The sequence below is a fragment of the Primulina tabacum genome, chromosome 6 (genome assembly GCF_025594145.1).
Source record: "Primulina tabacum isolate GXHZ01 chromosome 6, ASM2559414v2, whole genome shotgun sequence".
Classification (NCBI taxonomy): domain Eukaryota; kingdom Viridiplantae; phylum Streptophyta; class Magnoliopsida; order Lamiales; family Gesneriaceae; genus Primulina; species Primulina tabacum.
Genome location: NC_134555.1, coordinates 42,940,679 through 42,954,970, shown reverse-complemented (window position 1 = coordinate 42,954,970; position 14,292 = coordinate 42,940,679). Strand labels below are relative to the sequence as shown.

Genomic DNA, 14,292 nt, shown 5'->3' with positions numbered 1-14,292 from the left:
TCAGATACATCAATATGTAATCCGCATAAATAAAGCTTGTAAAGATTTAAACTAACATTATCTAAGATTTTGAGTTCAACATATTTACAACTCTACAAAGATCAGAGTTTTAGTAGTCAAAGAACTCTACTCATACGTCACACCAATACATTTTTCCAATAAATAACATGTTCTGATTGTTATTTATCTATATATTCACTCGTTCTGAATACACACAATACTCTCTCTATTTTTTTAATATCTAATTTGAGCATCAGAGAGGTTACGTTACTTACGTCGGAACAATCTTACAACTCCTCTTACCTCTGACATTCCTATTTATGGTTCCAAATTTTAAAGTCCGACACGAATTTCTCAAACGAGATTCAACCTTCCTCCAGACCTTGCGATTTTCATCAACATCAAAATTATATATATATTTATTTACAACGAATTGCTTTTAATTTTTTGAAATTTCAAACGAAAAGGAATTAAATACACATCCTCCACCACCATGTTACCCCACACGTGCTACCATCTCCGGGGATCCCTCGGTTCTTCCCCCTATCTTCTTTTTTGTTTTTTCAGAAACAAATTTGAAGATTATATTTAATTAATATTAATATTTTTGCTCGAAAAATTTCCCATTTCATAACGGACAAATCTGAATTGTTGGATATGAATCTTAAATCCGTTCACCTGTGCGCATCCCTAGCTTTATAATTTGAAGGAGAGATTATATTTTCAGGTTTTGATTGTAGTTTTTTGGTTTAATTTATTGGTGTATATTTACGTAAATGGGGGCTGTAACGTCGTCGATGGCGGCGAAGTTTGCGTTTTTTCCGCCGAATCCACCGTCGTATGCGGTGAAGGTGGAGGAGGCGACGGGGAAGCTGCGGATGACGGAGGTGGCGGAGAAGGAAAACGTCGACGTCGTGAAAGTTAAGACGAAGAGGGGGACAGAGATTGTGGCGGTTTATGTGAAGAACCCGACAGCGAAGCTCACGTTGCTGTACTCTCATGGAAACGCCGCTGATCTAGGGCAGATGTATGACCTTTTTAGTGAGCTCAGCATTCACCTCCGAGTCAATTTGATGGGGTATTTTCAAAATTCGTAGCTTTTTTTTTCCACAAATGCGTATATTTTTTTTCTGCATTTTTATATATGAGATTGGCGAAGTTTTCTGGTAGAATAAATATTCGTTTTTTTTAATGCATGGTTTCATATGGTGGAATATGAAGGCTTCGGAAGGCGGGTGAAATTGTTGATTGTGAATGATGCGATGTGCTAAGTTGAATGCTTCTTCATGTTTCAGTTTTTTGCTTGTATATTTTAAGAATATATTTACTTCGTAATAAGAGAGTAAGTGAGAGGGGGTTGAAACGAGCCCTGTGGCGACGATTCCATGTATTTGGAGGAGCAATTTTTGCCTCCTTTTATTGAAAGGTTTCCAGTTTTCTGTTTACTTCAACCAGACATTTATCACATATGAGATGAGTATTCAACTCTATTCTTTCTTAGAGTTCTCAATCCGGTCATAAAATTTTGCAAACCCGACTTAGACCACAAAATAATATCCAACCAGCAAATACACATGCAAAAGTTTGAATTCGCAGTGTTTTCTTCCATCAACATATATCTTTCATTTCTGTATTTTACTTAAAGATGGACACACTATTTATTATTGAATGGTTTTCATGTGGTTTTATATCAATACTTCGGAAGGCAGATGAAATTTTTTTATTGTGAGTGACGCGACGAGCCAAACTTGAATGTTCCTTCACGTTAGAGTTTTTTACTTGAGGAATGCGTTACAAATATTTTTACACCAAAGTAATTGAGAGAGGGGGTTGAAATGAGCCTGCTGGAGATGATGCAGTGTTTTTTAAGGAGCAAAACATGGATTTGTAAAAGCAATTTATGCACAGAAATATAAAATATTTTGAGCTAAGAGGCATCCCCTTATAGCACGCTGTTCTCAACCAATAAAAGGAAGAGCTAGCATTTACTCTACTTGTCTTAGTAGAAGCCTTTTGCCTTCTTTCATCGGAAGGTTTTCAGATTTTAGTTTACCTCAATGTGTAATGTAATGTATCATGTAAGAGATGCGTTTTCAGCTCTATTCTTTTTTTAGAGTTCTCCATCTTGTCCCTTAAAATTTTGCAAACCTCATTAAGACCACAAACTATTATATGACCAACAAAACTATGGGTTCAAAAGTTTGAATGCTCAATTCCAACTTCTGAATTTTAATTTCTTTGGGACAGGTATGACTATTCAGGGTATGGACAGTCCACCGGGAAGGTATGGGTGAGGGAATGAATTTAATAGTTTTTTTTCAATTTTTATGAAAATTAATGACTTTTTTCCTGTTCTATTTCAAAGCCCAGTGAGCAAAACACTTATGCAGACATAGAAGCAGCGTATGAATGCCTTCAAGAAACTTATGGGGCGAAAGAAGAGGATATAATATTGTACGGACAGTCTGTTGGCAGTGGACCGACTTTAGATTTGGCATCTCGTTTGTCTAGATTAAGAGCTGTCGTACTTCACAGCGCCATCCTCTCTGGACTACGAGTTATGTATCCCGTGAAGCGAACATATTGGTTTGACATTTATAAGGTTGATAAGATTTCAAGTCAATAATAAATTGGTTTATTTCTTCTTTTTTTTTTGGGTTTATTATCTGGATGAATCCTCAGCTTGATAATTCCGTTCTATCCTGCGATGCAGAATATCGACAAAATCCCATTAGTCCAGTGTCCAGTATTGCTTATTCATGTAAGTTTTTTATCTACTGGCGGAGGGTAGTAAAAGAGCTTGTACTGGTTGTTAATGCTTATGCCATCATGCTGGCTGAGGGATTTATTGTGCACATTCAGTTGTTAAAACCAGTTAATAGTACCCACATTCTGCAGCTAGCAAATTTTCTTTTGGAAAATGCCATCTGCAATCAGTATTTGTGCAATTGTGAACCCTTGGATGGCTTGATGATTCAACCTGTGTTGTATGCCATTGGATATTGCATTTGTATTTAAGACCATAAACTTTTTTGGCTATCAAACTGTTCACTTGCTGTTATACATTTGCTGCAATTTTTCCATGTTTTATTTTTAAATTTAGTTAATTTACCATGTTTGGGAAGCTGCATGGACAAACTCAATATCCGGACTCAAAGTTCATGATAACTAGAACTTTTGATGAAGCGTGAGTATCATTTTATATGAACTTGTATTGTTTTTTAAGAGCCCATGTTTGTTTTTAAACGTTTGACACAGGGTATGGCAGATGATGTAGTAGATTGCTCCCATGGTAAACAGCTATGGGAGCTTTGTAAAGACAAGTACGAGCCTTTATGGGTTAAAGGTGGCAATCATTGTGACCTTGAGCTCTACCCAGAATATATCAAGCATTTGAAGAAGTTCATCTCAGCTATTGAGAAATCTGGACTTACGAGAAACGGATCCTTATCATCTATGGATCAGCTGGACATTGGTCGAAACAGCACAGATTGCAGGCCAAGACCAAGCTTAGATCAGAGAGAGAAGTCGAAATCAAGCATAGACCACAGAGATAATCCTCGAGTGAGCATAGATCGAAGAGAAAAATCTAGAGCCAGCACTGATAAGAGAGAAAGATCTCGAAAAAGTGTGGATTATTCCGAGAAACCGAATAATAACACAGAACAGCCAGAGAGAGCACGCAACAGCATAGACCGGTTAGTCTCAATGTGTACTTGTCTAAGTTTCTTCAGTTGTACGCTTGTACAAACAAAGATGGACACAAGAACTCCATTCAGGGGCGGGTGAGAGAAGCCTATACCGATGATTTCTTTATTAAGAGGGCAAAACTTTAAATGCACTCATAAAAAATCAAATTTTTTGAAACGAGACTGGGCGAGTGCTCGTTCGCCCCCCCGGTGTTGTATCCTCACCTGTGTACAAATGCATGCATTTTATATCTAGTTTTGTTATTACCAAATTTTTTTAATTGACCATTGGAATTGAATTGTGGCAGCTTTGGAGAAATGATGAAATCGGCTGTTTTGTGTAATATCGACTGTTTCAAGCCTGTGGGAACTAAGGTTGAGGGAAGGGATTGTAAGTTCAACTCCGGTCACATGTTAAATTTAGTGGTAGTTTGTAGTTTTTTGTTTATTTTTATGTGATGTTCTTTCCATAGAGGTGCAATTGAAATTGTTTCAGGTGTTAAAGATGATGGATGTTCCTTTGTCCAATTGATTTTATATTTATATTTTAAATCGTTGTTTAGAAAAGTAGAATTGAATTTATTTATCTGTTTTTATTTTCTTTTCATTGTTTTAAAGGACTTGGGGATACGCATATGCGTCGGACGAAAGAGCTCATCTTTTAGCTTTGGAAAGCTTTTTCATCTTTCTTGAATCTTAGAGTTTGCTAATTGTGGTTTTCCATCTTGGCATTCGGATATTGTATTTTTGGATGCCTTGAATTAATATTTATAAATATTTTATTTTTTTAAAAAAAAATTGTATGATTTTTTATATATATATTTCGATTTATTAATCTTATTATTCGATTTTTAAAATCAAATGATGTCAAAAAGTAATTGTGGCTGGCGCATTGGTTGAGTATTAAATATATTTATTGTAAAATTGTCGTTTTTATATACTGTTTAAGGAAAACACGATATAATAATATTTAATTAGCAAAATTTTTTAAGATAAATTACTTTCAGAGACCGTTGTACTTGTTAATCAAAATAGTAGATCTTTTGTGAGATGGTTTAATGAATTTTTATCTGTGAGATGGTTTAATGAATTTTTATCTGTGAGACGGGTTAATATTATCGATATTCATGATAAGAAGTAATACTCTTAGCATAAAAAATAATATTTTTTCATTGATGGCTTAAGTAAAAGATTCGTCTCACAAATATAATCTGTGAGATCGTTTCACATAAATTTTTGTCAAATTAAAATTATTAAAAGATAAAACGCTTAATAAATAGTGATCGATATAGAAATATTTGTGGCGTAAAAATTAATTTTAGTGGATCTACATATGTAGGCCCAAATTGTATTTATCCTAAGCCCAATGAATCCAACCCGACATCGTAGACACAGGCTAATGATACGTCATCCGTCGGCTTAACCGTGAGGTCTCATACATAAAATATTGATTTCCAATTTCACTTTTGTTTGTTTAATTTTTTTTATTTTTTAAAACCTTAGCTGCAAATTATGTTGAGCAGGTAAACCACACTGAACAAATCTTATATGATAAACTCAAAACTTGGACGACAGAGACATAAAGAAATTAAACCTCGGACATATTGATAGAAGCTCACTCAGCAAACCTTACTATCCAAGCTATCCAGGAGTGATTGTTTAATTAGATTATATGTTGGTTGTTTTGACGAGATTGAAAAACTATTAAATATTTAGTTTTAATTTAATATATTGTTTATCTATTTCACATTAATCAATATTGATGATTTATCTAACCTCAATAAAATTATAATTATTAATTATATATATTCAAATTTTATCAACCTAACTCACCGGCCCAATGTGTTTAAAAAAAATGGCAGGTTGGGCAGCAGTCCGCAGTTTGCCTCCACGTGCCACAGTAAAGTGGGTCACGTGACATCACGTGCTGATCAAAGTCAGTTATTTTCTATGTAAATTATTAAAATATCAATCTCCACTTGCGTGATAAAAGAAGTCGATTCATTTCTCAGTCTGGAACCTGCGACATTCCAAACGGTATGATTTTCCTTGTATTTGGTTTTTTTTTTATAATCCATTTTCTTGTAATACATTTTGGATCACATCCGTAAATGTTCTTGGTTCTGTTCTCCGACGTTCGAAGTGATTTTTCCCCCAATTTGAGGTTTGAATTTCGCTGGTTTCGTTGTACCCGTGCATAAGCAAGGGGAAATTCGATTTCTGATCTTTTCTTGGTGTCTTTGATAATCAAATGGAAATTAATAAAAGACATGTTTAGTATTTGATCATGCATAAGTTGATGGAAGGGTTCAGAATTATGGATCAACGTGATGCCGTACGGAACCATAAATTAATGAAGTTGTGCGAGATAATGTGGATTTGAGTGTTGTGGAAGATGTGAATGGTACTTTTTTCATGTTGTAGACTCGGTGTGTGTGTGTGTGAGAACTTGAGATGGGATTTTGGGCTCCCTGTTATGAAGGTTTCTTGATTGGTGAAAAGTTAGGGCAATCTGGTGTCTGGTGGTGAGGGTGAGAGAACTCAGGGTCGACTGGGTGTACTTTCTGGAATTAAGGGACTTTCACATGTACACACCGTGGTTTGATCAGGCAGCAAGTTTCATCAGACAGCTGCCAAGATTGCGTCAAGATTTTAGGGGCTGATGTTGGTTATGAAAATATGTAAAAAAAAAAATCTGAAAGTAAAGCTAAGTGAAAGTCGATTATGATGATTTGCTAAGCTCATCTGTTCACTTCTTCCCTGTACACAGTTTAAACTTTTGATTTTCGTTCATTTCGTCTGCTTCTCTTGCTTTTCACACAGTTTCATCTTTTAAGGTGTAGAAGCTGAATTGGCCAGCATCCGTGTAACTCTAACCACGAGCAACACATGGTAAATTCTTACGCCGATTATTTCGCAACGCTTTAGCCTGTATGTTCACCATTCATAATAAAACTACACAACACAAAAGCAAAGTACTTGCAATCCTCTTCATGTAATATGAAGCCCGTGTAATTTATATTAGTTTTTTTATTTTAAACCCATCTATTAAAAACATTGTGAGTGCGTAGTTTGGCTGAACTTCGAGTAGTTTTCTTTAAGGGTCTCATCCACTCCACATGACTCCTCATTATGATTGATCTGTTGAATCATACTTCGCCTTTGTTCAGAAAAGATGTATAAGCTCTATTTTACAGGGTCTAAACTTTGATAAAAGCTCAATTTTACAGGGTCTAAACTTTAATAAAAACTGACTAGAAGACTTGAAATGGGTTCCGATACCATTCAAGATGGATCTGCAGCTGTTGATTTTGTCGGTTCTGGTGAAATGGAAGTTGAATCAAATAATGTGGATTCACTTGAAGTTGTTTCATCTCATGGAGACATCGTTGAAGAGCTAGATAGCGCAGCAAAATCTTTAACAAGGGTTGAGTTAGATTTAGCATGTTGCTCTGAAAAGTTGGTTAATTTGGATATACTTGTGATGCATGTGGCTTCAAGGGAAAATGATTTTGAGGCTTTTGCTTTGGAGGGGGAGCGTACACTGGAAGGCTCAGATGAAAAAGCATTTCAATTTGACCTTTTATATGGATTCTTGGACGCTGAAATCAGAGAACTGGATACTTTTCTATTGGATCTTCAAACTGATGTTGTTACTTCCGGAAAGGTTATATCATCATTCAAGCAGCTTGGTGATGGTTTTAGGGAAATGGAAGAAAAGTTGCGAGACTGTGAGGAATCCCTGAAGCTGTCATTTAAACAGGTATCAGACATGAAAGTGCAATCTGCCAATTTCCAGAGGATCTTGTCAACTTCTTCTGAAAATGAAAAATGTATGTTCGTCACTTTCTCATATTTTTTTCCTCATTTCCCCCTCTTTTTATAACTTTTGAACATAGGATTCAATATTGTGGCTCGATAATTAGTTTGCGATGTGCATATTTTAGCAATATTTGCTGGGATTTCAGCCTTGATTATAAATAGAGGGAATCTTTTTGGTTTTTTATTCAGGCTACCATCGCATCCCTAGTACAGCAGTCCTGAAGCGTCTTCTGTAATTGCGTTTTCTTGGGAATTGATTTGCTTTTTTAATAGTCTAACAATCTGGTGGTATCATTGGCAGCGAAATATGACGAGGAGTTTGCAGGTCTGGAAAATGGCGACCTCTCTAATTTGAGTACAAAGATTAGAATGCAGACTTCAGAGCAGCAGAGGAATATTTTGAGAATGCTGGAGAAGTCTTTGGCTCGGGAAATGGATTTTGAGAAGAAGCTAACCGAGTCTAGACAAATTGAGGAAGATTTAAAAATTAGGCTACAACAAGAAGTCATCGGTTTTGAAGAAGAAGCTGAAATTATTTGGGAAAGACTGTATGTGGCAGAAAATGGTTCAGAAATTCTGTTGGGGATTTTGAATGAGCTAGTTGGAAGAATTCAGATGGCAGAATTCAATTTAAATGGATATATTCAGAGAGAAGGAGAATTGACATTTCAGTGTAAAGGTTTAAATGAGCAATTGCAAGAAAAAGGCATTGCTTTACTGCACTCAGAGCATTGCAGGGCTGAACTTTTGGAAAAGGTTAATTTAGTAGAGCAGAAACTGAGCGAATATGAGGCTCAACTGCACTCTGTCGAGGATACTTCAGAACTAAATGAAGAATCTTCCTCAAAGATTTATGACACGGAAAATATAAGTGACGAAACAATGGAAAAAGTCACTGAAGCTGAAAAGTGGGTTGAGAGCTATGAATCTGAGTGTAAATTGCTTAGAGCCTCTAATATGGAGCTTAATAATGACCTGGATCGCTTGAGAAGTGACATTGCTGATGCAACTGAGAGGGTGGAGCAACTAGAGCGGCAGTTAAAAGATTCCGAAATTAAGCGACTACATGCAGAGGCATCTGCTGAAGCTAGTGAAGAGAAACTAAATATGCTAAATAGCATGATCAAGGATATGGAAGATTTGATCAAAGATCTTAAATCTAAGGTCTCAAAGGCCGAAAGTCAGACAGAGAGTGTTGAAGATAAGTGCATCACCTTGTCAGAGTCCAATGCCGAACTCGTTGGAGGAGTTAATTTTCTAAGAGGTAGAGTGGAACACTTGGAAACATCTTTGCATCAGGCTGATGATGCAAAGAAGGAGACTGTAAAAGATGTTAGGATGTATACTAAAGCCATTGCTGATTTAGTTGTGCAGTTGGCTCTTGAAAGGGAACGTCTTCACAAGCAGGTCAGCATTCTGATTTTTCTATCATGGTGGTTCCTGACTGAGTTACTAGTGAGAAAATTCTGGTTTGTATTAAAGGAGATGTTACCCTGTGGTCCAGATGTTTTCATCATGAAAGTCTTAAGCTGTCAGTCTGCGGTGAAATTTTCAGTTAATTTTACAAGGTTTGCCTACATAGACAGCAGTGGATGTGGATCTCCATATCATGTCTACTTGATATAGTTCCAATTGAATATGAGGCATCTATATCTTAGTTTCAGTCTGCAACTCTAAAAGTTATTGAGGCAAGAACATAAAAGCTATGTTGGATACGCCTCCATGCAGTGAAAACATATTTCTCTACTTTAGTCATTCTTATTGTGGACAAGCGCAATGATATTAGTGGTTATTTTACTTTTCAACTTTGAGAAGCAATGTTCTGCTTTTAGTTTTATAAACCTCCTTGTTCATTTATCATTGTTATATTGTTTCAGATTTCAACTTTAACAAAAGGGAAAAAGGTAATGATTAAGCATTTGAAGCAGATGAATGAGGACAATTCATTCAATATGGTTGAAAACCCTGCTGCCGACACAAAATTATTGAAGGTCTCCAATTTTAGTGTTAAACGTGGGACCTCGGCAAATGAAAGTGAAGAGAACATAACAGGGTCTTCAGCTACAGATTATCAGGTTAGTGCTTCTATTACTTTGTCGGTCAGTTGTAATTATTCTGTTTATTACTTAATACCACGTGTTTTATCATTTACGAGTTTGGGGTTATCAGCCTTGATGGACTTCCATTTTTCTGGTATGGAAAGATGCAAGTCGAAGTGTGCGTGAATAGCTTCTCCAGTGGTTATTTTACTCACTTCGCAGTTTAGAGCCTGTCCTTTTATTCATTTGGTCTTTCTTGTCATATCCTTTTCCACTTCGATATATAGCAACATTGGGGTGAAGTTAGGGGTCCATTAGTACTTTCTTTTTAAGCTGCTCATATGCATAACTCAAATTTATCATATGCGGCATAATCTTTTATTCCTTAGTTCCACATTTGCATTTTAAAGAACAGTTGGTTGATTCTTGTGTCGCACCAAAGTTTAAGTAGGATGGTTCTTTTCTTTTTGCTAAGATAGCATAAAATCCAATCTTTCTGACCCAAAATATTTATTATTTGCTTTTTTTTAGATTGGAAACGATCCTGGAGATTCATCAACAAGTGAGATCATCAAGATGAAGCAATCCATATCCGCCTCCAAGCTCGAGCCCGTGAGGAACATAGAAGCAAGTCAGCTGCTAAATTTCAAGTATGTGTCCGTTGCTGTTCTTGTAATGGTGATGTCGTTGTTGGGGGCTTCTCTCTTCCAGCGCTGTGAATAGCAAAATTCGAAGAACTCAGACTAATTCACCTAAACGCGATATGTTCAAGAGGGAAATGTTTGTGATGTATCATTTTAGGTAATGTTTTGGCAATTTTTGTACATCCGAAATATCCCAAGAAACAGCTCTGCTTGGTTAGTGAATTGTAATAAATCTTTTGTATGATCTGTCAATGAAGAAAATCGAAACATCGAGTGCAATTCAATGCTATATTTTATCATTCTGACCTTGAATTTCATTGTTTCTTTTGTCATTGCCGTAGGGCAGCTTCAGTCCAAATATTTAAATCTTACTGCTTATGTAATTGAGAAGTTGACCCCAATCCTTCTCTTAGTAATTATTATTATTATTTTAATTAATTTAACATTTAAAAGTCGCAGACAACATTGTGAGCCATTGCATTGTAAATTTATGGATCGCGAAATATCATACAAATATTTATTTGCATTCATTATTTAATATACCAAATATGATCTGTCTAAAATGTTAGTATTTTTACTATTTATATGTTTTTATCACAAAACAAAGAGAACATTTTTCAAGACAATAACGACGCGTCTCAAATTTCTGTAATGGCGGAGGTGTCTAATCTACACCGCCTCAACCACCATCCGCTGCCGCTTTCCCGGCGCTCCGTGTCATCCACCGCCACGACTGGGTCTCTGCAAGAAGAAACCGGAGAGGAAGAAGAGGAAGAAGAATTCTATCGTCATCCCGACCCTTTGTTTTTGAATTTTGATTCATTCTCCTCTTCAGGTAATCCATCAGACCCCACATTTTTGGATGATTACACGAGCTCCTTCAATTTCGATTTCGAGGTGAACGCAGCTGAGAACCTGGATTCTGAATACGAGGACCCTAATCACTTGTTCTTCGGGGGCGAAGAAGATGAGGAGCAGATGAATTTCGTCACAGATCTATTCGAATCGCGTGAAACCCACTTGGCGGAGGACCCGATCTGGGAGTTTGATTCAGAACCGGTAGACGAGTCTGGACTTGAGTTCGGGTTTGGTCCGAGCCTTGGGACAAACGAGAGCCTTCGAGTTGTGGACATGGATTCAGAGTCGGATTCTGAAGAATTTGAGGTAAATTCTGGTTTTTTCAACAACGATGATGGTAATTATGATGATGTCTTTGAGGTTAATAATGATAATTATCATAGCGCAAATGAGAGGGAAGAGTTTGAATGGGAGGAGGTGAGTGAAAGACTCCATTTTGATGAGGTAGAGAATTTGAATTCTGTTATTGATAGGATTGAGGAAATATCCGTTTCTTCGGATATTTCTCCCTCGGACAGTGGAAATTCGAGGTTAGGTGGTGATATGGGAGAAGAGGATGAAAGAAATATAGAATGGGAAGTGCTGTTGGCAATGAATAATTTGGAGAGGAATTTTGAGCTGGAAAATTCTGCAGAAGGTGTTGAGGAGAGTGGGATTCCCCATGGCAATCTGCGGGACCGTGAAGATTATATTTTGGCGATGGAATATGATGCCCTTTTCGGGCAGTTGGTAGAGAATGAGAATGCTTCAAAGGGTAGTCCCCCGGCTGCTAAATCTGTGGTGGAGAACCTGCCTTCGGTGGTGTTTACAAAGGAGTTAGAGGAAATTAGTCGTGTGGTTTCTTGTGCAGTTTGTATGGATGAGTTTGCTGTTGGGGAGAAGTTGAGGAGGATGCCTTGCTTCCATTTATACCACGGTGAATGCATTTTTCCGTGGCTCCACGGTAGGAATACATGTCCTGTTTGTCGATACGAGTTACCTACAGATGATGCAGATTATGAGAGGAGGAGGTTTGAGAGAGGAGGTGGAATTTCTGCTTCAAGGCTAACGATCTTGAGGTAAGGTACAATTTTGAACTTATGCCTAGAAAATGTTGATTATTATGTAAAATATTTTTTCAAAGATGATAGATTTTGGATATTTGGGTGTGCGTGAATTTGGTGTTGTATATAAAATTGGTGAAACCTCAAAGTTTACTATGTTTATGGCTGCCATGTTTAATATATGAGTTTTAGGTGATTTGCCTATAATTCTTTTAACACCACAAAGCTGTATATTGGGTCATATGGAAGACAATCGTTGGATAGTTGGGTATTTCCTTCTGGATTTACCTGCCTTTTGATGGTTTGCCGATCTGGGCTATTTATCAAGGTCGAATTAGTTGGTGTAAAGATAAGATGCAGATTGCAGTCGAACCCCAACCCCAATGGGATAAGAAGATAATATACGAGTAGTTTTTGAGTATTTTTTGCTGGAGGAGCTATGTTTGATATACATATTAGGTTTGTGTTAGACAAAACTTAGCCTCGGTTTGTTGAAACCATCGAATTTGCAAACTTTTTTACTGCTTGTTTCCTGCTCATGTTCTACAGTTCTAGTGTTATGTAAAGTTTCCAATTATTCAGTTACATGATTACATCATTGTCGATGCTCGTGAACTTTACTATTTTACGGGTAGTCTTACCTGCCGTTCCTTCTCTATCTGTATACAGAACTTTCAACACACACGCCGCAGGCATGCACACTTAGCCTGACTACTTAAAATCTGTACCGCCTATGGATCGCCCTTGTTTGCTGATTATCCAACATTCTTGAGTTTCAAAAAAAGTATGCTTCTATTTTGTCTTCGGAGTTTTCACTCGAATTTTACATTCATTTTCGAACAAGAATCATTACATCTTGATCCATCCCATTATATTAAATAAATCTTGTGCCTCAGTTGCTGAATTATCACAGCTTGAATTGTGTGTAATCGCTCGGTATCCTTTATGCATAGTCACATACTTTTTAATTACTGCCTTTTAACCAATTATCCTCATGAGAGCATTCAATATGTCGATATGTATAGCTCTCAACTTGACTTGAGTGCCATAATTGTATGTCATGTATTCGATAACTATCTTTATTGTGCAACACTGGTCTATTCAGTTACTTTTTCCACTTACACACTCTTTCAGAAACTCCTCAGGGTTGATCACTATCCCATGCTTAACTTTGGAGTTTTGAAATTACGAATTCCCGAAAAAATATTCATCTTATTGATACGAGTAGTATATATCAAATCTTTTATCTCTCATGCTAATGTGTAATCAATTTATTCACGCTCCTCGTTGCTCATTCATTGGTGGGATTTTAGCTTTTCAAGTATTAATCACCCATATCATGGACCACATATGGCCTTCGACTCCGAATGTCACAATAATACTATACTCGAGTCGATCTCAACTCGTGAAAAAAATAATACAACTCGAGCTCGAGCTCAAACTCAAATCAACTCCTATTTTCAAGCCCCTGTGGTATTAGCATTTTATTTAGAAAACCTTTTTTAAAATTAAGCTTTGAAATATGTAATAATTATAAACGTTCGGGTAAACGTTAACATAGATAACATTATTGAAAATAAAAAGTAAAAAATAAATTCCTTGACTTCAAGTTCTCCGTAGGTACTCCCGACATGTATCAAAGTCGAGTTCTCTGGAGAGTATTCAAACACAGGTACAACTGAACATTATAATTATTTAAAGCAAGTCCACCCTGAAATTCTTTTTTTATGAAATGAATCATTATTAATTTTTCGAAATATCTATTGTTGTGAATGATTCCCAAACTCGACCTCGTATATGCACGCAACTCAACACCCCCATTCAGTCGATATTTCCGAAAACAGGAAAAACAAGAACACAAAACACGGGGAATTATAGTGGTTCGGGACGCAAAATTTAAAAAAATAATAATAAAATAGAATGAACCCACGAAAGATTATATTTAAATATTCATTAATTAATTATATATCTGATAAATCGTAGCTAGCTTGATATCTAGGTGGAATTAATTAATTCTTATCATATCAATGAAATATTTTGCAGGTGAATCTATGTACTACGATGAGTTTTGCTTGTTGATCGAGGAATTATTATATTGCAAATAGACAATAGTTGGCTCCACAAAAAGGCTGCATATAATATATATATATATATATATATATATATCCCTTCAAATATTGCAATTTTTCCATCATAC

At 36.3% G+C, this 14,292-nt stretch overlaps 3 protein-coding genes across 7 annotated transcripts; all 3 read left to right on the top strand.

The window, feature by feature from the left end:
- The first annotated feature begins 371 nt into the window (after window positions 1-371).
- LOC142549747 (uncharacterized) lies at window positions 372-4,226 on the top strand. Its single transcript, XM_075658860.1, has 6 exons — window positions 372-1,078; window positions 2,248-2,284; window positions 2,366-2,602; window positions 2,714-2,761; window positions 3,259-3,698; window positions 3,998-4,226. Exons 1-6 carry the CDS (start codon window positions 777-779, stop codon window positions 4,146-4,148), a joined length of 1,215 nt encoding a protein of 404 aa, XP_075514975.1. The 5' UTR covers window positions 372-776; the 3' UTR covers window positions 4,149-4,226.
- A 1,331-nt stretch (window positions 4,227-5,557) lies between these two features.
- On the top strand, window positions 5,558-10,493 carry LOC142549746 (WPP domain-interacting tail-anchored protein 1-like). 4 transcript variants are annotated; one of them, XM_075658857.1, is made up of 6 exons: window positions 5,558-5,726; window positions 6,527-6,581; window positions 6,920-7,522; window positions 7,813-8,918; window positions 9,389-9,586; window positions 10,082-10,493. In XM_075658857.1, the coding sequence occupies exons 3-6, from the start codon at window positions 6,958-6,960 to the stop codon at window positions 10,271-10,273; spliced, it is 2,061 nt and encodes a 686-aa protein (XP_075514972.1). In that variant the 5' UTR covers window positions 5,558-5,726; window positions 6,527-6,581; window positions 6,920-6,957; the 3' UTR covers window positions 10,274-10,493. The 4 variants fall into 4 exon arrangements, with proteins under 4 accessions (XP_075514972.1, XP_075514971.1, XP_075514974.1 ...); XM_075658856.1 differs by having other exon boundaries at window positions 5,672-5,726; window positions 6,513-6,581; XM_075658858.1 differs by having other exon boundaries at window positions 5,683-5,726; window positions 6,533-6,581.
- Window positions 10,494-10,778: 285 nt separating this feature from the next.
- LOC142549745 (uncharacterized) lies at window positions 10,779-12,882 on the top strand. Of its 2 annotated transcripts, none has more exons than XM_075658854.1 (2): window positions 10,779-12,110; window positions 12,765-12,882. In XM_075658854.1, the coding sequence occupies exons 1-2, from the start codon at window positions 10,780-10,782 to the stop codon at window positions 12,799-12,801; spliced, it is 1,368 nt and encodes a 455-aa protein (XP_075514969.1). In that variant the 5' UTR covers window position 10,779; the 3' UTR covers window positions 12,802-12,882. The 2 variants fall into 2 exon arrangements, with proteins under 2 accessions (XP_075514969.1, XP_075514970.1); XM_075658855.1 differs by lacking the exon at window positions 12,765-12,882 and adding an exon at window positions 12,288-12,688.
- Window positions 12,883-14,292: the final 1,410 nt, after the last annotated feature.